The 26,849-nt window shown below is 43.0% G+C and overlaps 1 protein-coding gene across 8 annotated transcripts in view; it reads left to right on the plus strand.

Moving 5' to 3' along the window:
- adgrl1a (adhesion G protein-coupled receptor L1a) overlaps positions 1-26,849 on the plus strand; it is a 142,927-nt gene that overhangs the window by 67,663 nt on the left and 48,415 nt on the right. For all 8 annotated transcript variants that reach the window (XM_086186329.1, XM_086186335.1, XM_086186333.1 and 5 more), the window contains one exon: positions 7,462-7,644. In XM_086186329.1, the coding sequence (XP_086042455.1) occupies positions 7,575-7,644 (70 nt within the window). In that variant the 5' untranslated portion in view covers positions 7,462-7,574. The remainder of the gene's footprint in view (positions 1-7,461; positions 7,645-26,849) is intronic.

Consider the following 26,849-nt stretch of genomic DNA (forward strand, 5'->3'; position numbering starts at 1 on the left):
CAAACACTAGGGTTCAGCAGGAGCACCGTCCTTTCACAACCATGGTGAGTCGACCTCAAATGGTAACGACATTATGTGCTGATAATCTACTGCACTGTGGAGAGTATGACTGTTGAGCTTTAAAGAGTGTGAGAACCAACTTGTGCTGAAGGGCATTTCATGAGTGTCCCAGTGGCTCACTGAAGTGACACCACGTGGTTGCACCATTTCGCTAAAACTAAAAGAAAAAAAAACACAGAAGAAACAAAGAATACTTGATTTGTTTAACTGCTCCAAAAAGTAAAACGCATAAGCCTCCTTCTGCTCTGCATTCATGACACACAATCTGTTGCATCCTCCGTAATCCAACACTTTAACCAAAACTCATGCCCTAGTCATGAGTTGCGCTAAAAAAAAAAAAAAAGTTGAAGATGTGACAGAATAATTAGAGGATGGTGCTGGCGACACAAAAGATGGATACTTCCATTGTATGGGTCTCAGCAATGAGATGAAAAGAAAGTCAACCTATTTTTAAATGTCACTGTCTCTTTTTGTTCTGAATCCCTGCTCTACTTAGTGCCACAGATCTAAACTGGGTCAACATCACATGTGGCGCCCCTGTGGGCTCTTGTGTGTGCATATGTGTGTGTGCTAACATGTGATCATGCGCGTCTTATACCAGGCCGACTCTTGAGAGAGGGCGGTGTGTATCCTCACTTTGGTTAAACAATTATGAATTTGTTTTGGGTTTTTTTTTTCCACAAGTAATTATTGTCTATCTTCCCCAATTAAGAGTGAACTTGCATTATCTACAAATTGCTTAACTGTGTGGTGGTGCTCATTATTGCGGAGCTGCGGATAAGTTGTTGTGTAACAGGGATTGTGTGCTTGTGCATAGAAAGTTTGCATCCTAGTGTGTTTGTACAATGTTTGGCTGTGGTGTGCGTGTGTAGTGCAACATTGAGGTGGGGGTTGCCCTGCTGGAGCTTTCAGATTAATAGACTCTGATAATAACACAGAAGTCACAGGGCTTCTGTCCCTAATGAAGATGGATCTAGCCGGGCCAGGCAGTGCACAGCCACTCAGGGTGGCAGCCTGCCAGTCACAGCCCAGCGACATCTGGGAACGGCTCAATGCAAAAAGCTCGGGAGAGAGAGAGAGAGAGAGAGAGAGAGAGAGAAAGAGAGAGAGAGAGAGAGAGAGAGAAAGAGAGCAGGATTCACTAGAGAGTACAATTTCATAACATTATCATGTTATATCATAATCCATTGTTGGTGGCTCACAAGATTAATGTCGGGGGCCAGCAGTTATCACTCTTGTTGTTTAGACTTAATGGTCTCAGTGAATTATTCATTTCCTCCTATTGATTTGCAACACAGCTCATGCTGACGACGTTGACAGTGCAGGTTGACTGATACGTAGCACTTCTAATTTGACTACCGGGTTGGGAAGCGCGGTAGAAGAAATAAGGTGGAAAACATGACGGAAAAATACACAAACAAGTCTATCAGCTCCTTGATTTGTTTCCTGAGATGCAAGGAGAGAGGATTTGATGAGACATCCACGTTAATGTGATGTTTCACGCAGCTGAATCATCTTTCCATTGTTTTGTGTCAGCCAACCACTGTAATTTATGAACTATTTTTATTTGAATTCACTGGTAAAGTACAAGATGAGTGTTGAGAAGTCTCCTGTAAAGGATCCTCCTTCTCATAGTCCTCCCGATGCAGATGCAGACATCTTTCAAATTAATGCGCTGAGATCGATTTCCAGGTCACAGGCAGAAGGCTGGAGGAGAGGATGAAGCTCAAATTAGAGAAATGAGGCGAGCCTCGTTAGTATACTGTATGTGATGGTGCAAGTGTTTGCCTTCTTTGTCTATTATTGTTTAGATTTCTGTGTGTGCATTGGCAAAATTAAAAATTTCAGCCTTAATTAATGTATATTTCTTCTCCCGTTCAGTGATTGTTTAAGAGGCCGCTGTCAAATTGGGTCAGTGGTTCCATCCCCTGTAAGATAACGAAGCCTGTTTGAGTGCGGCGGCAGCCAGTGTTTGTGTAGGAAGACAGGTGGGTGCTGAGGTCACTTCCTCTGGCAGCTGTGGCGGGCATCACGGGGCAATCATTGATGGGTGGTGGCATTACCTCCTGTTTCATCAGTCATAATGAACACTGACAAGCTCTGCACCGCCACTATAGATCACAGGCCACACAGGAGACACAGCCGACCGGGCCGGGGAGCCTGCTCCCTCTGCTGCGTGGTGTCGATGCTGACGAACAGTCTGGCTGGCGAGGGGCAGACTATCTCGCTCATCCATTGACACAGCGCTGTTAAACAACCCCCTTAGATACTTGTACACTATGATTAGCGCATACAACTGTCACTCAGGAATATTGGGCTCTTCCTGGCTGCTTTATAGGCAGAGAGGACTATGTTTCAGAAGCATAAAACAGTTAAAGTGTAGACTCTAGAGATGAGGAGGTATGTGGTTTGGGGATTGTGGAGAGCTGCAGCTGAGGGCGGTTGCTGAAGCAGGAAAAAGTGGTACAGGAGTGTCTATTGAATAAAGTGTGAAGGGCTCCCCCCCCTTTCCCTTTGCCTTTACCTCTTTGACAACCACACTAGTCCTGTTTGATATCCCTCCGCTGTGTTCTGCAGCTCTGCAGATTCCCTTGTCTCATTTACATTCCCTTAAAGCACACTTCCATTAAAGTCTCTCCCAGTTTTTTTTTTGCCTCTGTTTCTTCAAATAGGTCTTTTCTCCCTCGGTTGCTGTTTTGGAGGGAGCCGTATTCCCCGTTGACTGCACAGCCTATCCCGGCTCTCCCTGAGTCAGTAATCAAACACATTGGCCCTAATACACAGGCCATTACAAGAGCTCTGATGTTCCATCTGCACACAGCCAGCACAATGGTGTCATTATATAAACAGCCCTGCTGCTGCAGCCAGCAAGATGCTACCACACCAGAGCTCTGGCCTTAACTGACCCATCCTGGTAAATGGAGAAGTGTTGGGCTGATCTGACCTGAATGTGCTTGTGTAGTTGCTGCGAGATTAACAGCATTATCCATCCCGCATGAATGCAGCAGTGTTAGCGATGCAGTGGGCTATCAGTTCTCACTATGAGAGAGGCTGCGTGGGCATCGATGCAAATGTAATAGAATCAGGTTGTTTTGAAGGAATGATAGCTAATGCTATTATGTTGTCCTTGCTAGCGATAGCCTCACCAAAAAGGATTAGGGAGATTAGTGATAGGCCCATAACAAAGGGGGTAGGAGGGCGATGCTTTACACAAGCTGGTATCATATTTTTTATGCAGTGACATTGATTCAGGCTTTTCTGGCAGCTGGCAGTTGAAGAGAAGGGGGATGATTTGCTCGAAAAATTGCGTTTTAAAAGTTTTTTAAAGTTCCCTACTGTTTTTAGATTTCACACATTATGGTGTCACATTGTTCAGGACTAACCCTCAATGTCACTTTTGGCAAAGTGATTGAAGCAAACTTTCTCATTATCAAAGCGATTTGATTCTGTGCACTCACTTGATGGAGGGATTTGGAAACACACACTGCAAGAGGAAGTGTGTCCACATCATCACTTCAACTAATTTAAATAATCATTAAATTAAATTAAACTGTCATACCTCTGCGTCCTGGAAGGCAGGTTTGACAATAAAAACACAGCCTCCCACTCAGCAAAGCTCGCTCGCAGATGGTGAGGATGGCGATGGTAATGATATTTCATGGTATGTCTGTTACGTTTTGAAAGGAAAAGAAGGATAATTATATTCACTTTGGCGAGTGATTAGTTTTATGGAGGTGAAGAAGTAATTAATGAATTCTATCTCATTCTCATTTATTGTTACACTTCCTGTGATGGCTCCCTCTTGTCTAACTCAGGAGAGTACAAAGGAGTATCAAGTGTGACAAAGCTTCAATGCCAATGAGTTGGAGGGAGAATTACTTTGAGGCCTCCAGGTGAAGCATACGTTTTTGTCACTCTCTGCAGTCTCATCAGACTCTGATAATATATGGCTCGGCTTCACTGAGCCTAGCGGTGCTTTGCTCTGAAATAAAGGGTTTGCCTGACTGATAGAGAAACCCAACATCACTTAGTTGCCAGTTTGCTTGCATGTAAGTGGTTGGAATATTATTCGAACTGAATTTAACTTGATTACAAACATTTAAAGCAGCAGTTTGACTCACTTTCTGATTTGTAAATGATGTGATTGCCATTCAGTTTTGCACACTAGACTGTTCCGATTACTAAAGGGGGGGGGGGGGCAATCATTTCCTGCATAGCGAGAGCTACGCCGCCGAAATAAGTATTTGTTGTTGAAGTGTCTGAGGCATAAACATCAATCCTAACAGCATTGGGAAAAAGCTGGTGCTTAGTCTTAGGATGCAAAGACTTTGCTTTGCATGAAGAAACTGACCGTTGTAATTTATCAAATCTTCAGATGGATCACAAATGTTTTCCCCACTGAATAAATTTGTGTTTTGCCTCTTTGACTTCATTGCCCTGTGTGATTTGCACTTGTTCATACAACATACCTCATCAGGAATGTATTGAAATGCTAATCAAGATGTTAGCGGTTCCCAGCAAGGCTTTATGTGCCAGCTTTGGTAAGCCCTCAGTAGGGCATTGACTTTTTAAACTGCAGTGTAACTCCAAACAGCAATGAGGATCTACAGTCTTTTCATATAAGCCTGTCCGGACACACACACACACACACACACACACTGCAATGACTCATACTTATCATACTTGCCTCTCCTACCTTGATATCAGATTCCCCGCAGGGGGGGAAGAGCAGGAGAGAGGAGGCCTGAAGCTGCAGCAGCTCTGAGAGTTGCACCAGCTTTTCTAATTATGCAGCAAAAACTGTCTACACAAACTCTTTGTTCACCCCCACCCTCCTCCTTTTTAATTCTTGCCGGGTAATGTTCCGAGATGCCTCTTTCTTTTGTGCAGAAATGACTTGTGTGATTGGGGGAAGAAAAAAAAAACATGAATGGTTCTTGTGACAGACTCACACAGCCTTTAACACTACCCCCTACCCTGAATAAAAGGACTGGTGACATCCTGTTCTTGATGAGCATGTCTGCCAAAGCAAACAGATCTTAATGATCATGGTGATTATCGTAATGATCCAATAGAAGTGGATAATGAGGTTATTTGCTTTGGATCAAGGCAGCCGATAAATTAATAGGAGACGAAACTGGGTGTAGCATTTGAAAGGAGATGACAAAGCTGGAGGGGCGACGCTGCCACACGGCTCCATTTAGACAGCAGCGTGTCTGTTGATACAATTGCCTGTCATTTACGTTGCCTCCCACTTTCTCCCATCCTCACCCTGCTAACCTTTCCACCAGCAGTGAAATTGTTGTCCATTCTCCCATTTTGAGAGCTCTGGTCTCACAGGGATGTGATGTTTTCCGCTCTATTAGGAGAGACACATTGATGATAATAATGGTGAATGTGATCAGTGCAAAAGGTCATCTCATGGCCTCAGGCAGGTGGCATCCTCCGAGCACACATCTCACATCCTCTTAAGTGTCCTAACCTTCCTCTAACCAGAGGTACGCTGACTCATTGACACTCCATCCCTTCCTCTTTGTTTCTTCCATCTCATCCTTCATTCTTTCCCACTACCTTTAAAATTGAGTGTTGTCTAATGCGAGCTTTCTTTTTGTCACAAAATAAAATCAGTCCATCAACTTCACACCCCCCCCCTCCTCCCTCACGCAATCATAAAGCTGCCTTCCCTCCCTGCTCTCTTTCTGTGGCCTGCATCATCTTCTGAGACCACAGGAGAGCTATTGTCGGAAAGTACAGATAGAAGCGAAGTCAAAAGAAGAAATAGGAGGGAAGACTGATTTTTCTTATTAAAACCACAAAAGTTGGAGTGAAAAAAAAACAAGGAAAAAAGGTGGGCTCGCCACTGCACAGGAAGAGATCACTTTTGGACCTTTGAGAGAACTATGGAGAGAAGCCTATGAGGGAGAGAGCCTCGACAGTACCAAGTCCTATTGCTATTAGTTTCTACTCTTTCTTTGTCTCTCTGCCCTCCCTCTGAGCATGTCCTTTTCTCTCTGCTGCTGGCCACAGAGGCCACAAACAAACTGTAATTAAGGCACAGGCTGCAGTGAGGAGCTTGTGTGCACGATAGAAATAAATGCTGGTTTAAAAAAAAAAAAAAAAAGCCACAGCAGCGGATGTGCTTTGTACTCTGTGTTCTGCTTTCACTCTCTCCCCTGCTTCCTGTTTTTCCTCCTCGCCTCTTTCTTTCTCTCTAGTCATGCTAGTATTCTGCGATATCCATGCAGCGACACCCGGGCAGGCCGGTTGCCGTGGGCCGGGGCTCTGCCACTGGGGAGGAGGGTAAATATCAGAGAAGGTCAGGGAGAGGAGGGGTACAGAGGTGGAGGGGAAGCCAAATGAGTGATGATGAAGAGAGGCCGTGAGGCTACCCAGTCACTCAGGACCTGCCATCTTGGCGGCCAGGGGAAGAAAGTGTTGTTTTTTTGTGGACACAAACAGAAGGATAGAAAGACAATCTGTGTTTTTTATAATTCATGCCACCTCACTTTGAATTCCATTTTTAAAGTTTAATCAAGGTGAGGATGAAGGATACAAACTCAACATTTGTCTTTTCTAAATTTCCAGTTCTCAGCTATGTGTGTGTGTGTGTGTGTGTGTGTGTGTGTATATATATATATATATATATATATATATATATATATATATATATATATATATATATATTGAGAGATCAAAGGCATCCTTCCCACAAACCACCATCCAAACAAATAACTGGCACATACACATAGATGCAGACAGTCTCAGTGAGCTCAGCAGGAGGAGTGTACTCCAGCAACACACTCACAAACACACACACACACACACACACACACACACACACACACACACACACACACACACACACACACACACACACACACACACTGTGTTCTGTCTTTCAGCCCCCAGAGGAGCAGAGCAGGCTTTACTGTCAAAAAATCTGAGCTAAAGTTCCAGATTGTGATTTATTTCATTAGGCAAATGATATGTGTGAGCCCTGCGGCACTGCTGACTGAGTCACCACTTCACACACACACACACACATACACACACACACACACACACACACACACACACACACACACACGCACAGGCACACATGCACAGGAAGACAAGTATTTTTTCACATGTTGAATATAGCGCAGTTAACAGCCCCAAAACATATGTAGCATGTCTGATTCAATCAAGCGTTCAAAGACTGCAGTGATGAGCTGGTTGTGTTGTGGCAACAGCTGTTGCCATCCCATGCTGCACAAAATGGCCTCAGATCTCCTCGTGTGATCATTCTACCTGACCACCACTGGGGGAGCTTCTCCTCTCCTCTCCTCTCACATACTCTTACGATACATGCTAGTTATAAAGAAACACTCACCTCTGTGTTCTTCTCCTTTTTGTTGGCAGGATCACCCTCAGGGAGGGTGTAAGCTGAGGAATTGCCCCCCCCCCAACCCCCACCTCACCTGTGCCTGCTGACCATCTCCAAGCTTTAGCCCGGCCCCTGGTCAGCTTCCAGCATGGGTCTTGCAGTCTGGATAGTCTTCACCTGCGCTGTGGCTTTCAGTAACATCACCCCATCCTCACAAGGTACGTGATAAATCCACAATGTTCTGACATCACATTACAAACAGCTACAATGTATCTGGAGCAGTACTTTACTGTTTATATCAGTTAGAGCTGTATTGCATATCTTTTGTCTCCCCTCTGGATTTGAGTGTAATTGTAACAAAAAGGATGGAAGTTATAATTATGTATTCACTGGCGAGAGTCTCTGTTGAGTGCACATTGTTTCAGGCAGTGTAAATTTGACTTTGTAACTGGTGCAGAATTTGTCTTTTTTTTGTAATTTAAGAGACATAACCATTACCCTTTTTATCAAAACCCCTAGCTCCCCAACAAGCTTGCTAACTAGCTCTCTAGCTAACTCGCTAACTGGCTCCCCAACGAGGTTGCTATCTGGCTCTCTAACTAGTTTGCTTACAAGCTCGCTGACATTACACACGCACAGGTCTGGCAAGTCCAGAGGCTCGTGTTCTGAAGTAGTTACAATAAAAGAATATTTCAACAGTTAAAAGACACGTTTGTATCATGGGTAGTAGAATTAAATGTAATGACTGCATATTCTACTTGAAATATTTTACAAATTGCAACCTGTCCAAGGGCAGGAGTACAACATCCGTCTCTGTCCTCACACACTTCTCATCTTTAAGCGCTCTCAAGTGAGGAAGAGCGACAAAAGTACCCCCTGTTTGTCCTTGTTGACGATTGCTGTCCTTATTCTTTCATTTGAGCTTGGCAGCATCCATTCCAGAAACACAGGTTTTCTTTTCCCTGCCATACTCTCAGCCGTACTTTGTTACTCATACCCTTAGCAGCTACCGTCAGGTCTGGTCAGAAACACATCACTATAGGAGCGCTAGCGAGGGAATGAATGAACCACAGTCACAAAAATTTAAAAGCTGTTCGTGCTGTGAAGTGCAACCGAGCTTAATGTGATAAGCTTAATGAGCAATGCGTGAACTCAAGGGCTTGGATATAAGGGACATTCATTTATAAGTAAGTCACATACTCTAGTTTTAATTTACATGTACACTATATACAAAATGCATGATATAATTGCTTCACGGAGGCAGCAAGTAATGTTACACATACGTTGGTCTCACTGTGCCCTGTAACTGGCCTGACCCGGTTATTGCAAATGAGGATGTAATATTTATACCTTAGCTGCGTGATGAAGGTTGTAAGTATATTGACTTGCTGACCAAGCGAGAAACGCTGCACTTGATTAACCAAACTGTCTCTTCAGAGTGAGAGAGTCAGTGTGAGGGAAGTGGAGAGTGTATGTGTGAATGTCAATAACATTTCTTGTCATCTTGATGGCAGTTGGAGCGTGGCAACAGTATGAAGGGGAATCCGTGCATGTAATGGCGCCATATGTGTGACCCCCTTCAACTCGCCGTGTACCACAAGATATTTCATTTTTGCTCTTATGAGTGTGTGTGCTAGCTGTCGTACGCCTAGCAGCAGGTGACCTGGTTGAGATGGTGCTGGAGGGTGTATGTGTGTGTGTGTGTGTGTGTGTGTGTGTGTGTGTGTTTGTGTGTGTGTGGTGGAAGATGTGTAGGAGGGAAGGTGCAGAGATTGCAAGGGGGAGGCAGAGGAGCCAAAGGAGGGACTGCTGGGTGTCCTGCTAGTGGCCTGACACACAGGCAGCAGCGCGCCATCTGCTTCATGCTCTCAGTCAGCTTTGTGCCAGCAAGCCTCTGGGTGATGGACAGCTAGCACGTTGAGGAGGAGGAGGAGCATGAGGGAGAGGTGCGGTCGCCACAGGGAGGTGCTGGTGACGGAGCAGGAAAGGTCGAATGAAGAGGGGGGGGGGGCATTAATTTTAAAGGTGTTTTTGTATGCCTGCGTCAGCACTGCTTTTCCTGCTGCGTATGTTCTAATTGGCCAGGTGTTGTGGTTTGAGTATGTGCTGTTTTTTTTCCGTCTTAATTTGGCTGCTTTTGTGAGATTGGCGTATGCTCTGTTCCATCAGACACATTTTGCCTCTGGTGCTATTTTGCTTTGTGTGTGTGGAGGTGTGTATTTGTAAGACAAGTATGTGTGTGACCTGGCTCTTGGGGAATATTAATAATGCATTAATAATCAATTCACTGTTTTCTGTATTCAGCCCCAAAGCAAAGGCACAGTTTTATTTTTATTTTATTTTATTTTGCCTAATGGAATCAGGCGCACAGGCATGCAGGAAGATGCGTGCTTATACACACCCTCATCCTTTTAATGCTCATATTTGTACCAGCTAATGTTTTATCTCTAATAAAGTGTGAGGGGCAGAAAAGAACAAGGGTGATAGAATATAAAGGAGAGTTTTGATGTGATGAGAGCGTCTGAATTCACTCTCAGGCTAATCAAAACTCATTTAACAACCTGCAGGTTCATCACACATGGCTTCACAGTCTAATGTGTACCCCTGCTCCTCCTCAGTGTCCTGACTAATGTGCCATGTTCTAAACCTCATTCTACTCCTGGCTGCAAATTCTGTTTACCCTTAACACTCATGCATTTATTTTCCTCTGGAGCCAGCGTTGTATACACAAACCTCACGGTGAATATTCTGCAGTTTTCCATTACTCTATGAGATGCAGCGGTTGAGTGAAACAAAAAGATTTTCATCAACATACTAACCTTGGAAAATAAAGCCATAAATGCCCTCCCTCCACCCCCGCCTCCACCTGTCTGTCCTGGCTGGCTTGCAGAATGACACGCGTACCCTTACAAAACTGAATGGGATTCCAGAGAAAGCACGATAATGTACAACCCTTCCTACACACTGATGTTGTTCTGAAAGCCCATTAGGCTTGCTCAATGTGGCAAGCATTGCAGGCAGCAGCACGTACGCTGTGAAACCCTGACACAGAGCTTTCATTTAGTAAAGTGCAAACATTGCTGTGTGCATGCTTGTATTTCACCGTGGTGGCACCCAGACCATCACAAGGCTATTTGTGGGCCTTCTTGGTATTTAATGCGTGTGACAGCCGTAAATTTGCAAGTGTGCTCACACTGTAGGCAGCATGTGCATGGTATTTCCATGAGTATATTTGTGTTTACATGACTGTGTTAACATGCCCAGGTGGGTGTGTGCGTGTGTGCGTGTGTGTGCGCGCGTGTGCGTGCGCGCCACTCATATCAAGACCCTCGTAGCAGTTGACTGGTGGAATCTCATCTCCCCTGTATTTAAGCCTTTGCTCTCAGATCAGTCGCGTGGAAACGCCCCTGGTCCTTTAGTGCACACGCAGACATTTTTATCTGTCTCCTCCGTCTCCTCCCCCCGTCATCCTCTTCCTCCCCTCTTCCTTTTCCCCCAGAACTGTAGCTATGCCATTCTGAGGTAAAGACTCGCACGAATGACAAATGTCTTTGTCAGGCTTTGTTCTTACTCATGAGTGAAAAGCGTTTTCCTGGCTTTTACTCACAACTTATGAAATCTTAACAGTCACTACACTGCATTTGAGTAAAAGCAATTCATTATTAGCTTTCGCCAGGTTGGAAGATTACACATGCATATATGATGAATTACTGGCATTTCAGATTACCTGTAAAGCTCCCTTCAACCACCTCAGTGCTCCACCTCTATCAAAACCTTCTACAGCGTCACTCTCATGTTGGGGTTTGAACATCCCGGTGTCTTACAGATCTTCCACATCCTCTTTTCTACCTGCATCTCCAATATTTAGTTTCGTTTGTTTGTTAGAGCTCGGCAGACTAGACCCAACCGTTGCGTTCACCCTCCATCATCTGACCCCAAAGTTCCCCTCGACACATCAGTCCTCACTGTCCATCCATTCAGCAACCTCAATTTATCAGTGTGAAAAAACATTGTAAACAACCCACAATGATTAATCAGCTCAGACTGTAAAAAAACATTACTTGATAAATAACTTTGTTGCTAGGATTAAATCACTACCACACTGTCATATTTCAAAGAATGTGGTGAATATTTATCTTTATATCCATAAATATATACATCTTTCTTGATTTTTAACAAAAAAAATTACAAAACAGTACTATGATGATCTAGTATTTCAGTCAAGGTTTAGTTACTGCTCTGGACTAATACAGTTCATGTTGGAAAACAAATTGACTACGAATTGATCAGTGCCTGCATTATGGGAGGGGGTCATTCAGGTCATCCTATAGTCACTCCAGCCTGGACTCACATAGTTTACATTACAGACAGTAGCAGCCTTACAGCCAGTCGTTTAAAAGCTTGAATTATAGTTCTAGTTACATAAAGATTTAAGTTGGATGACACAAATTTAGACATTTTCTTGGCGGTAAACAAATATGGACATAAGAAATGATTTTGGAACAGCACCCGTGTCGGCCATAAGTCATGGCAGTGAAACTCGAGCTCTGTGTTTCTGCTAATATTAGCTCAGTTACCGCTGCACCTGATCCTCCTGACACACAGACTCTCCGCAGCTACCGAGGTGAAGTTAGCGCACTGCTGCTGCCAGGGTCAAACGGCTGATGGAGCCCAGATGATTTTAGAGCAGAGGAGTGAATGCAAGTCAGACTTGAGAAGTAACCCTTACACCTCCTTGGAACTAAAAAAAAAAGGAGCAAAAAAAGGGGGGGGGTGTCAATGTCCTCCTGGTATCAGCTAACTTTTGATACAAAACAAATTGAAAGAAGTTGACAATATGTTGCACTCAGAGGTGACTGATGAGTTCATATAGGCACCTATGAATCTGCTCTCCTGCTTCCTTAACTAAACAAATAAAAAGTGTTTGAAATTTTTGTAATTGTGGCTGTTTTTAATGTCCAAAATCCACTTTATTTTTTGTCCCGGGTCTTCCTCTGTGGTGATCCCCGTCAAGGGACTGGGGCCGATCTATGGAAAAAACACTACCGACTGTCCACGGTGACCAGGTGGCTGTTGTTCGATAATCCTCTTTGACATGATCTAGAATAAAAATCTAATAGATAAGGCATTCTTTCTTTTTGCAGCTGAACGCTAAGTCTTGCATTACATGGTCATAAAAATGAGGTTATACAAAATACTAAGAAATGTGCCATTGCTTAAAACTTAGGGGAGTGTTCATTAATACAGTGGTCATGTCTTTGAATCAGTATGCTTTGTGCAAACATTTAAAATAAACGCATGATTTGTCTAAAAGCTCAACTTCTGTAGTCATTTACAAGGCCTTTTCCAATTTTATTCCATTCTACAGGGTTTTATAGAGGCGTTTGTTAATAGATCATTCATGGCCTGATTTATAGGACATTTTAATCCTAAAAAACATTGAGCAAATTGATTATTTTTATGGAGCTTCTTGCAGAACTGTATCACGTGTAAAATATTTAATATGTTTTTCCCCTGTGTACCTTAGTTTATAACCTCTGGTTTAGGGTGTGTGTGTGTGTGTGTGTGTGTGTGTGTGTTTGTTATGAAACATGATAACATTAATTTATGCACACAATAAAAGCAATGTGAGATGAGCAAAATGCCCCCTTGTCAAAGCTGATTGGCCGTCTGCTCCATATGCTCTGGCACCAACCCTGATATTGAAAATAAAATGTTGATTAGTTGGCCCTGGGCAACATGGATGTACAACAACAAGCCACAGAATAGCCTGTTTTAACAAGGGCAGCGTACCTGATGTTTTGGTTCTACTGTATGTCGGATAAGCACCTTCAGCACAAACCAGCTTGATGAAGTGGAATATATGCTGTGTGTGTGTGTGCGTGTGTGCGTGTGTGCGTGTGTGTGTGTGTGCGTGTGTGTGTGTGTGTGTGTGTGTGTGTGTGTGTGTGTGTGTGTGTGTGTGTGTGTGAATGAGTCCTTGTCTTTTAATTCAGTCATAGTGGCCCTCACAGCTAGAGGATCAAGCACAATGACCGCAAACAGCATGATAAATGTTATTTCAAGTGCGTTTGAACAACATGTGATTGTTCCAGCGTATGAAATCATATTTTACGACTACTTCTACTACTACTTGTTCTATTCACACTTACTTGTATCGATGCACCTCCTACTGCTTACAGGTGGAGAATCAATGGAAGTGAATGAACCAACATTTCAACCAAAATAGTTTTTGTGCAAGGCGGTACAGTGGTGCAGCAAGACGGATCCTGGTTCAGGCATGGAATCTTTCTGTGTGGAGTCTGCATGTTCTCCCTGTGCCTGTGTGGGTTCTCTCTGGTACTCCAGCTTCCTCCCACAGTCCAAAGACATCAAGAGGGGACGAGGCTGATTGATACTCTAAATTGACCGTAGGTGTGACTGTCAGTGTGAATGGTTGTTTGTCTCTATGTGTTGGTCCTGTGATGGTCTGGTGACCTGTCCAGGGTGAACCCTGCCTCTCGCCTGAAGGCAGCTGGGATAGGCCCCACCCCCCCCCCCCCTTAACAGGATAAGTGGAAGAAGATGGATGGATGAATGGATAGTTTTTGTGCTGCTTCATTTTAATGAATTTTCCACCTGGGCCTTGGTCACCAAAATACCGTAAAGACTCAGAGAGTCCGAACACTCAATGGGTTGCTTGCCTCTACTAAAGTCCAGCCTCCAGGAATTTTTTATCAGGCAGTTCACATTCAGTCTTTGTGGGAAAAGGAATGCACTGTTACTAGTATGTGCTTTGTGTACGTAATAATGAGCCAGGAGCTACACGCCAGGACTATTCTGGCGACTAAAGCAGGTGTTTATTTTTAACATGACAGTTTAAATCGTTAGATACTGTAGTTAGATATTTGCGTCCACTTCCATTTCTGCTTAAACACAAACTTAAAGGCTCCGAACAAAGTTTTGTGCCCTTACTTACCAGACCTTACCCACAGCCTTGTCACATCTATCTTAGAATATTGCATTTTCCACTGAGAATAATAGGAACATTCAGCATTTAGTTTGAGGTTCTCACTGCAGGTGTTACGCAGGTGCGGCTCTCTTGTTTCGCTGCACTTGCGTAAGATTTAAGGATATCAGACAAAGTTTTAATGAGAATGCGTTGTGTGTATCTAACAACATATAAAGAAGAATAAAAACATAAAAGAAAGTCCTCTGAAATTGGTCTGCTGCAGCCAATGGAAAGAACTATATCTTTATTCGTGAACATCCCAGGTCAAGTTGTCCCATATGAGAAAAGTGGGATTTTAGGAAAGTGGGCCTTAAAGAGACAGGAGCTTTTTTCAGACAGAGCACAAACTATAAGAATCAGTTAAATTAAAAAAAAAAAAAAAAAAAAAAAAAGATTTTTGTATGTTTTTGAGAGTTGTGGAGTCCCAGAATAAACATTAAATCTACAAATAAACATAATTGGTCTCATTTAAGGAGGGGGAAACATTTGTAAAACTCTTCTCAGCTAAGTATTTTAACCTCTCGAGTGTCTGTGGACGATGACCAAATGTCCGAACAGGGACTGATCCCACTGCTCTCTCTGATGCATGGGTTGAAAGTTATTTTTCATTGAGGCCTGCATGAAGAATTCATTAGGTCTTTGCAAGCCAGATGCTTTTTTATGACTGAGCTTGCTGTTATTTTGGGTCTAAATGTTGCTCAACCCTCTGTAATATTCTGAGTGAACCAATATTGAATCGAGCAGTAGACTTCCAGTCCTGCAATACTACAATGCTACAATAATATAAAATGCTAATTTCAAAACTGCGACCTACTCACTTATTCATAAGAATTGATTCTCTGACAGGCTGGTTGCAATAATATTGCCAGGGGAGGCAATAAAGAGCGTTGCTATTAACCTTGTTATGTGCAGTTGACTTCTTGTTGTATAATTTGTTGAATGCTGCATCGCATAACCTTAATATTGTTTTGTGGATTCTGTTGTAGCCAGCAAATACATCTGAAAGAGTGAGGACTGAGGCTGTACATGCTATTCACGTCACAGTGAGGTGACACTTCACTACTCTGCATTCAAGCTCTGCTGCTGTTAGGGTTATGTTGGACTAATTTATGTCTTATTAATCATATCTGGTGCCTTGAACTTTATTTTCTTTATCATTTTTGTACATTTCCCACCAGAGTTACATTATACGTGTCCTCAAGCTTCTGCTCAGATTAAAGCTGCATGAGATAATTATTTATGGTTAAATATTCACCTTTTTTTTTTTTTTTAGCAAATTGTTTATGAATTTTGTTTAGCGAGGCGCCCGTGAGAAAGGACAAGACCTTGTTAATTTATCACTGGAAAATTTCGGCTTACTGGTGAGAACACTGGCAGGAAATCTTACGCAGAAGTGACAGGTTGTTGCGTGTCACACCGTAAGATTTTGCAGGGCGAAGTCACTCCCACATCAGAAATAAAAGTTCTCTTGGTTTCATGCAGGAAAAAAAAAAGGGTGGTCTTGCTAAGGTCACTCCATAAATAATAGCAAAAAATAAAGGAGTGAATATTTAACTTTATTTAACTTTAAGTTATTTCATGCAGCTCTTACAGAGGCCAGTAACAGGCTGCTTGATATCAGTGTCCCTGAGGGGAAATTCGTATTTTTCATTAAATAACCACAACCGGTGGCCTTAATTTCTCTTGACGTAAATTGCAAAACCACAGAAATACTTATGAAATACTTGTGGTATGCATATATATAAAAGTACCATATGGAAGATCTTCACACTCCAAACATACAGGTGGTGGATTATCACTTTTTTTATTTTAGTTGGTCCACTACTGGGTTTATATAGTGATATATAAAATCCCAACTATTTGAAAGTGGGATTGTGCAACATTAGCTAGAGCAGGACTCGGCTGTGGGGCATTTGGTAAAGATGAGTGGATTTATTTCTAATTTCCTCTGTGTGGTCATCTCTAGCATAAAGGTGAAGGGTTTGATCTGCTCTTGTTTGCCCTTTTTGATTTGCAGCATTAATTCAACACTTCCTGTGTCTATTTCAAATTAAAGGCCCACTGTGGCTGCTCTATAGACAGAATTTTATCATCTCTTTGTTTAACCACTGTCTCCTTGGCTCCACACCCCAGCCCGGAATTTGTACTGAAACAAAATGGAACTGGATCGAAAGTTGTTGGACCTTGAAAAAGAGTTCATATTATCTAAGTATTGCAGAGTGTTGTAAAGCAGTTTTATGGAAAGACTGTCCTTGTTTTACCATGATTACGACCCAGTAGCCTGAAACATGCTGCCATTCACGCTACATAATGATTTAATGAATGGAATGTTTAATTTCCTTTCCTGATCTCATATTCTTGGATATCAGGGATGCCTCCAGAGATGTATCTAATCTAGATTTATGGAGATGGCTGTTTCTTGACATAATCAAACAGGTGAAGGGTTGTAGAAATGTGTCTAAAAAATTGCAGTTAATGACTGTACATACCTGATGTTTGCTCCACCTTTTTTAAATGATAACCAGACAGCCACAGGTCTGTCAGTACCTCCATCAAAAAGCTGTGTTTTCAGGAGTATATTCCCTTTTATTTTCAAATTAGATTCAACAGATGTATATAGTCCACTGCACAGCGGGATACGAATTTGAATGTGAAATGTCAAGCAGCTTTTCCATTTTCATTTTCATTTCAAGGGTGGAGCCTGACCATGTGAAGATTCTGAGCTTAGCCCAAACATATGGGGCGGCAATTTCTCCAGGGGAGCAGATTAACCCCCCCCTCCCCATTTACTTCCGTAATATGCACTACTTTTCGATAACTGAATACCTGAATATATGTCCATCATTTGGGCAAGTCATGACAGTTGCTCGGGGAAATAAACATCCTATTCTCTATGCAGTTGCTCACTCAAAATCTCATCATTCTGAATTTATAACTCTACAGTTGTGGAAGCTGGCTAACTGTAACAGCTGCCGCCCCCAAAAAAGGCAAACAAATTGTCTGAAGTTACTATTTTTTAATTTGTATAACACAGGAAGGCACTCAGCTGAAGGAGAGTTCACATAATGAATATTTTGCTGACAGGAGTGCTATAGTTGAGTCCATCCCATAATAATCTGTTTTGCTTCAATTGCAAATCAAGGACCCTCGATAATATCAAGTAAATGTGGTCCCCAATAATCTGAGTTGGATATTATGCATAAACATGTACTCAGTAGTACATGTTTATGCACTCAAATTAAATTAGATTTCTTTAGGAAGACTCCTTCAGAAAAAGCGTAATAAGATAAACAGCACACAGTATATGATTATCTCACAGCACTTTCTACATCTGGAATTTATCTCATTTATACATGCAAATGTCCTTCACTGACAGAATAAAAGATGAAAAATGTAATTCTGATCGCAAGAGTAAGATGCAAGAGACAAGATTAGATATATAATATTGCGTTTTCTTATACCTGCTGCAGGCACCTCTCCCCTCCTTCCCTCCTCTCTCCTCCACACGTTCATCTCTACACAATTTGTTTACATCTCGTTTCCTCTTCTTTCCTCTTCGCTCCTCATCACTCATTAACTTTTCCCCTCATCATCCCCCCTTATAATGCAATTGTGTAATTGTGTTTCCACTTTCAAGTAATTTGAGTCATTTGAAGTCGCCTCTGGTCTTCTGTGGGTTAGCATCCAAACTTTTGGAAGAAATATTTGCAGCACTATTTCTTTTTTTACATAACATCAGAATTTCTTTTCTTCCTGCTGATAATTTTACTTTTATCAGGTTTTAATCTTCTCTTCTAACCTGTTGCACCTGGTTGCATGTGAGGAGAATTAGGCCAAACACTGGTCTGGAAACTACCCTTTGAATTTTCTAGTGGCTGAAAACCACAAACTGACACTAACTTAGCAGCTCATGGTAATTCTACATCTTATTTGGATTTTGCAATAAATAAGTGCTGTAAAGCCCGCATCTCCCCCTGTTTCTCTCACTTTGCCTCTGGTGTGTGTTTTCAAGCTTTCGTTGCCTCCCCATCCTATTAGCAACAGTCGGTGCTTTTCTCTAACACTCGCCTCTCATTCCCATCCAATCTCTGCTTTCTTCTCCCTAAACACCTCAGCTATTACTCCCTCTCCGTACATCCTAATGTCCTCCCCCCATCCCTGAGCAGTCCTCCATTTTACTTGCCTTCCTTCTCTTACCAACATCTTCTTCTTCTCCAACCTTCACTATCACTCCCCTGGCTCTATTTTCCTTTCGTTATACCCTCTGGCTGTTTTCTGTAAATGCACATCTCTTATCATTGTCACTTCCTCTTTTCCTTTTCCCTATTTCTTCTTCTCTCACTCCTTTCTCATTTGCTACCTACCTCCATTGCTCCCCATCCCCGGTGCTGGGGGTTGCTGTGCTCTTCAAAGCCCTTGGCTTAGAGCAGTAGATCACAGAGAGGCCTGTGTGAGTGAAAGGTTAATGGATGGCCTTTGAACATATATTGGGAGTCAGGGGAAGGCAGGAGAAGGAGGGAGAGGCCAGGGCGGAGTGGCGGTGTGTTCTTTCAAACCTCCCTTTGAAGATGACGCAGGCCTCTCTCATGTGTCTCTGCTTGTATACAGGGTCTGGGCCTTTTTGTTTATTCATTTGTTCATAGTGTTAGTGTGCGTCATTTGCACCCATTTTGTTTGTGTCTGCTTGTAGTTGTCTATTGGAGTATGTTAGTTTGTGTACATTGATTTGTGTACTGCAAACAAGTTCCTACATAAAGGGTTGTGGACTGTGTTCCTGTTTGTGCAGGCGTGTGATAGCTGCCTCTTTCCTTTGGGGCCTAACAGCATAACTTTGAGGCTTTGGAGCCATGAAGGACTTTGTGTGTGTGTGTGTGTGTGTGTGTGTGTGTGTGTGTGTGTGTGTGTGTGTGTGTGTGTGTGTGTGTGCGTGTGTGGGTGTGTATCTGCAAGTGCTGATGTGTGTGTTTGTGTAGAAGTACTCTTGTGTTTGTGTGTAGACTGTCATGTGCTTGAGAATGTGTGCATTTGCTTCTCATGTGTTTTGTGGACTGCAGATTGCTAATTACCAGCAGCAGCTTACGGCTGGCTGAGATAGTTGGAAAGGGAAGAGAGGGAAGAGAGAGAGAGAGAGAGCGACAGAGGGAGAGAGGGGGGGGATGAGTACAGAGGCTGGTAAAATGGCGAGAGGGAGCGAGAGAGCAGAAAGGGATGGGCAGGGGAGAGGAGAAAACTGGAGGTAAACAGTCAGGACACGCTGGAGAAATAAGGACATGAAAGGAAGAAGGGGAGGGTAAATGAGAGCGCTCGTGGGTGGATGTAATTGAATGAAAGATGGTGTTGAGTTGAAAAAGAAAAACACATGTTTACTGCATTACAGGTAAACATGATGGCATACAGAGATAAGAGGGTTGAGTCACGTTATACTGCCAGTCTGTTTTGAATTTATATAGACAGAAAGTGAAGGTGGAAATACTGCACACTGTTAACATGTGCTGCTCTTACCAGCTCAACACTGCTTTTTCTCTTCTTAAAGTTTCCCATAAATGATAGTATCACATAGGAGCTTTTTGAGGTTCCACGCAAACTGAGATGATGTGACAACACTGCAGTGCACTGATTGACCAGAGGAAGTCGTCAAGCATCAACAACTGTCGTCATTTGTAACATTTTTTTCCCCGCTTGTTATGCTTACCAGCGTGTTCAAGACACCCGTGTGCAGAACCTCGTGACGTATTTAGAACAAAAACTCAAAATATCTTAAGCTCGTGGGAACCGCGGACTTTAACTGGATGTTCAACATCGCTAAATTACTTCAAGGTTTTAGGACTCTGTCCTGCACCTTCAGATCGTGGCGAGGGTGTTGTTTTGAGGACGATATCACTATAGTTTCCCACACACTACTAAAGTGCAGTGGAGAAGGGAGTGGTGGCACCAGAAGCAAGCGAACTTTAGCCATCACCCTATTTGGAAAAGGAACTATAAATTACATTATGCAGAGTCAAAGGACCCCCTCACAAACCAGGATAAACACGCCGTCCACACGCCCCAGCCTTTTGGCTTATACTGTATAAAGAGGTTAATTACGTGTCTAATGCAGCGGCAGGACACTCTTTTGACACTCATCTTTCCTAACAGGTCTCTGGATGCGACTCGCAACTCTTCCAAATGCACACACACACATATCTTTTTGACAGCAGGCCCTGCATGGTGCTCCGTCTCCCTCTTCCACACTTCATCTCGCTCTCTCCCTCTCTCTCTCTCACTCTCTGCTTTTTTCTTTCCTCTCTTTACTTTCTAACTGTCTGCCTCACTTTCCTCTCAGTGCATCTCTATCTCAGCTCCATTTGCTCCTCATCCCCATGGCTGTTTCCCTGCAGCACCTGCAGTTTACTCCACCCCGTTGTTTATATGAATCCAGGCCTGACACACTGTCGCTGGCCTGCCTCTTGTGCTATGCGCTGGAAACAGAACAGTCTTGTATTGGGCCTGTAGCACAGCTCCCCTCCCCAGGGAAATGGAGGATATCTTACCAGTTGAGTCTCATACTTAAGGCTGATTTTTATTTTTGGGCTACGCCGCTTCCCCCCACTGTGGTGCTTTTATTGCATAATTAGGCGCCAGGGCTAGCAATGAAGTGGTTTGACAGTATGAGCACGTCCCGTCTCGCCTCCCTCCTCAAGTTTGTGTGTGTATTGCTCTGTGTCTCAGTGGCTTTTTAACTGCCTGTCTTAATCTCTCAGCTATGCCTGCTAGTTCCCCCCACAGCAAAGTTTGCCAACACACACAGAGTTCTCGAGGTTGAGGATGGATGAGGGTCGGGGCTCATGTTTGTCTGCCCGCAAGAATTTTGGTTTGTGTATGCCTCATTACAAATGTGTGAGTATGTGTTGCATGAGTATCCCTCTCCCAGTGGGGGCAGGTTTAATTCTCTTATGAATGATGTAATGTTAGGGAGCTGTGCTGTAATTCAGTTCAGTTAGGGGCCCAGGCTGCTGGGGGGTGAGAGGCAGCTGTGCTCAGGTCCTCTCCTACCATCTGTTTGCTTTACTTGTTTTATGATCGCGACCTCAAGAACGCTCTTCATCTTCTTCAAATATCTAAGTTGATAGTTTCTATCTTTTTGTATTGTTATCCCCTCCATCCTCTGTGTGTGAGCATGACTTGGCTCCATCACTGTGAATGTATGTCATGTTGGTGCTGCTTTTTGTTCTGACCTTATAGCGTGGCTGGTGACTCCCCACACAGTCGCTCCTCATCTCATCTCCGCTGTCTTCTTTGCCTGTAGGAGACAGGCGGAGGAGTCACAGGAGATGAGATAGCATCCTAGCTGTGAGTCCAACATTACCTCCTCCCACAAACACTTCAACACCCACCCACCCACACACACACACACACACGCGCGCGCGCACACACACACACACACACACACACACACACACACACACACAAGCACAAGATCCCATAGCCCCTGCATCTTCATGTTAGGCCTTCTAGGTTTGTCTAGGATGTCACTTTTGTCACAACTCCTCAGCTTGAAGGCTGTCTGGATGAGACAGCTCTGCCCGAATCGCCTCAGCTTGTCTGTGGTGACAGGCCATGCTCCAACGAGTCATTACGTTAACTCGCATCGCTAAGTGAGTCACTAAGATATAGCGCTAAGCTGATAAAGCGCTGGAGAAATTGGTGGGGATGATTCTCAGCTAGGGAGGGACTCCCATCACTGAGACCTCACAGTTTTGCCCAATGAGCGTAAAATGACTTGTTTTTCTTTGCCAGCTTTATTAAGGCCTGAATTAGCTTATTGTGACATTGACGTATGCAGTATAATTGATTTTCTGTCACAGGAGAAAAAGATAAAACTAACCTGTTAGCCTCAAGGCTACTGGAAGTTCATGTTAAAGATATTAAAAGCATCCCAGTCATTTCTCAATTACCAGTACTGCTTGGCATGAATGTTCTCTGGCACCATGCTTCAGTGCTATGCTAATGAGTAGCATTAGGAGATGACTGCTGGAACCAACCGAGGGGCTAAGAGAGGCTGATCGCATTTCGGCCCCCGAAAGACAGTCAGCCAGCCAGCTAACAAGTCAGCCTTAGGGTCACAGAGCTCCAACAGCATAATCTCCTATTGTGACTCAATTGCAGAATCACTATCACAGCGTCTGGCTAGCTTCAAGGCTAAACCATCTCACTCAATTATTTCTGGAAATTACTATAGAATGTTTGTGATAACACTGACCAAGGTCAAATTGTCGGAGAGTTTGAAATCAAAGTGCGTTTATGATTGAAAGTGCACTGCTGATGATGGGACGCTGTTGGTAATGTTTATTTAAAGAGAAATCTTTGTCTATTCATGCTGCAACATCTTCAGCCTGCTGAACTTCATCATGATAAACCACATACCCTCCCCATTTTATTTTTATGAAAGTATGAATTTGCATACAGTATGGAATTAACTGGTAGAGCCTTCACGGAACTCAAGTGGCAATGAACACCATGCCTCAGCTGATAGAAGATATTTGACAGAAGCTATCAGTTAACCGCAGAGTTTCTCAACCTTTGATTTATTTGTAGTAGCCCGGCAACATCAACACATTATAGAGCTGAGTGCATCTCTCTCTCTCGCTCTCTCTCTTTTGCTCTCTGGATTTGACAGAGCAGAATATTCTCTTTGTGACTGGACAATCCTGCAAATTCTTTCCCACTCGTCACATCACCAACACCTTTTTATTTACCTCTCAAAAAATGTGCGGCAACACGACAGGCAGGCGTGAGTGCACGATGCACGATCGATCAGCTGTATGTGAAACTATCAGTCCGGAGGTGTCGTAAGTATGTGAGCTGTGGAGGCGGACAAATACACCGCTCATTATTTTATTCTGTATTACAAGTGTTGTAGTGTGTGTCGGCTGGGAAACAAGTAACTGTTCTCTGTACATTTTGAGTTATTTCAGACTAAATAAAACAGTCTTGCCTGTTCCTACGTTATTGTCGCGCAGAAAATCTCTGTATTAAGTATTCCTGTCCTGTTGTACTTGAGGTCAGTTTTTGTTTGATCATATTTCACGGGTGAGTTTCTCAGAGCTGAAGATAACTTGAATGGGTATTTTCTATCTATTATAACAATGTGTAATATGAAGGCTCATTCTAAACATTTTGAAAGTCCTACTGATGCCTTGACTTCAGTGAGGTTCTGTAGCAGTACAAACGGTTGAATTAATGCTTAGTTATACTGTGTATGAGTGTGGAACAAGCAAGACTTTTGCATCACCAAACTTTTATTAACGGTCTCCAGCTTTGCAGTATTCCATAAAGTTAACATAAACACAGTAGGAAAGGAATGTAATGCCATTAAGTAACAATTAAGTAAGCACCAACTAACCCTTATTATAAAATGCTCTTATGCAACTCCATGTAGACTGTAAATGGTACTTTTCTTAGTTTATACTTCAAGAATTTTATTTCTAAACTTCCTTTCAAGGTTTCGCAACATAAAATCCTTTTTATCATGAAGTTATCACTTTTGAATACATAAATGAGTGCAGCACTGCAACTCCCACAGAAATATTAGAGTTCATGAGGGCAAAGATACAAAGTCAGTGCTGCATCAACATGCCTGCTCTCTCAGGTTACAGACCACTTCTGTATTTGCTAAACTAAACATAACCTGTTCAAAGCTGCACTTTGGATTCCTTTGTCATAATTTATGCGCTGTTGTGGCCAATTAATTTTAAACACACACACACACACACACACACACACACACACACACACACACACACACACACACACACACAAATGCACCCAACTCGTCTCTGCTGGGTTTGTTTCTGGCATACTCCACAATATGAAATGTTAGACAGCCAATCGCTGACATCGTTATTTTATCATGGTAAAAATGTTTCATGTCAATTGGCTCACTGGTGCTGATGGGACTAAATTAGGTACTGATGTTCAGCACTGACAAATATATAATAATGTTTTGGTGCCATGAAAGAGCCAAAGTTGAATATCTACTGCTATAAAGTGTAGTGATTATTGGAATATTTCAAAAATGAATATGCTGTTAATGCGCAAGCTTCGAATCAACATTAAGCATCCCGCCTGACATCTTTGAAAACGTTTGTGTTTGTGTATGAGACAATGCAGATGACTCTCTTGGTAGAGAAAAAAAATGAATACTGGTGTGTATAATGATTATCTCGTCAGAGTGTCCACCCTCAGGCCTTAATTACTGTGTGCGGATAACGACTCAAATCCAATAGGCTCTCCTAATTTATGTGGAGCATCTATCATGAAGCCAAACAGTTCATCCTTGCACACCAGCTGCCCTGTAGTAAGACCAGAGCCCGTCTATATATGTTTGTCTCTGGATCGACATTATATCTACACAGATCAGCTCATATGATTATTAGATTAGTAAAGTGTGTTAGGATTGGTCACCATAACTTGCACATGACGCGTATTAACACCGTTTTACATACTACAGGAGATGAGTCATAATCTCACTTGGGGATTAGATCCACCTATACATATGGCTGCTGCTGAGGAGGACACTTTATCATCTGGCTATTATGACAGGCACCAATAAATGGATGTTTGTGTGTGTTTGTTTGTGTGTGTGTGTGTGTGTGTGTCTGTGTGTTTGTTGACTGAGACCCTGAAACCTTAATGGATTCCTGCAGAGTGAAGGACAATCGTAGCCCATGGCCAGTCCAAGCTTATCCTCTGCTCATCTCATCTCAGCTCAGAGCCAGCCACAGCTCCAGCTAGGCCTTAGGCCATCTGGCTGACACACACAAACACGCACACAAACACACACATATACTATCTTTCTCACAATAAGTCCCTGAAGGTGAGTTCCGTGTTAGTCTGTGAATGTGCCATTCAAAAAAATCAAGATGCACCCCGCCGTGTTACGTTGTGAGACTTACCTGAAACCTGGACCTTGTCTAACAGTTGGTGCGTAGGTGTGAAATATGTTGTGTGAAATAGAATACAATACGACATAGATAGCGATTTGCAGTCGTGCCAGGAACCGGCTTGTTATCCTGGCATCATGGAAGTGTAAAGCTCAATTATGACTAAATATATAGTGGCTGAAATAAAAAAAGAAATACCTGAAAATAGGTGATGGAGTGGTTCATTCATCATTTCCTGCCTAAAATTGGACTGTTGCCTCAGTTTGACAAAGTAAACCCTTACATGTCACATTCTAGTCAGCGAGCAGCAGATGATATACAGCAGCCGACATAACAGAGATGTATTGAACTGGAATTATTTACACAAACACAAGCAGATAAGCTCCAGCGATGAAATGGCCCATTATCAATCAAAAACAGAACAGAAATGGTTTTAGTTTTATAGCATAGCCCTAACACAACTAAAAGTCCCATAATTAAACCAACACACTGCTTGGTCTGGTCTGGCTCAGTCCTTAAACTGTTGTATCAGGGATCATGGCAGTTATATTTACTATATAAAGTGTGTTTAACATGCGATCTGCCCCCTCCAGTGGCGGCTAATGTTCCTGTGGTGTCAGGCCACAGTGTGAGTGGACTGTTATCACTCCTGTCAGCCCCTTCAGTTTTACTCTCCCCTTAGCTCGCTGTGTGGCTCTAATCTCTGGCCAGCTGTACACTGTTGTGTACTTACACCACAGGGTAGTTAAGAGAACAAGGCCACACACTGACACTGCGTATTGTAATCCCACTGTGACACCAGGACTCTGTGTGCATGCAGGAAACTATGTGTGCACACCTACATGTCAGCATGTGTGCGTTAATTTACTAGTGTGTGTGTGTGTTTTTGTGTGTGTTTTTTTTATACGTTCATGTGTGGACTTGGTTGTCTAGTCTCGCCTGCTGTTTGCATCTCTGTGTGCTTTAATTAGTATGCGCTTTTGCATCTAGGTCTTTGTGATTTGGCAGTGGCGGTGCATGCTGGCGAGGCATAAAAGATTTGAAAGTCTGTGTGCTAGTCATTCAGCCTTAATGGCGTTAGTTACACAACTGAACTCAAGTCCCCGCTGCATCAATGGGTGGCATTTAGAAATATGAGCAAGTCCAATGGCAGTGAATCATGTAGCAAACCACTGCAGAGCATGTCTGCGATGACTGACATTGACACTGACCCAAATGGGCAGTCCTCCTGAATGGACGACAACTGAAACCTAAGCGGCACTAGCTCGGTGTCAGGGAGAGAAAACAGTCCTGTTAAAGTAGCTTTCACCACTAACAGCAGCGGGGAACAGGGTCTGGCTCAGTGTCCTCATCTGCTGATTAGCCTGTCTGGAAGGGATGGGGGCTTGCTGTGCAGGAAGAACTTCTAAATTCTAGCCTGTTTTATTGCTCAACATCAGCTTGATATGTGCCATGTCAAACCCCTGTGCCTCCATTCCTACCAGTTTAGCAGTGTCTAGTTCAATTCCAC

Source organism: Aulostomus chinensis, chromosome 18 (genome assembly GCF_037954235.1).
Source record: "Aulostomus chinensis isolate RoL2024-O1b breed Wild chromosome 18, RoL_Achi_v1.0, whole genome shotgun sequence".
In the NCBI taxonomy this organism is placed as follows: Eukaryota; Metazoa; Chordata; class Actinopteri; order Syngnathiformes; family Aulostomidae; genus Aulostomus; species Aulostomus chinensis.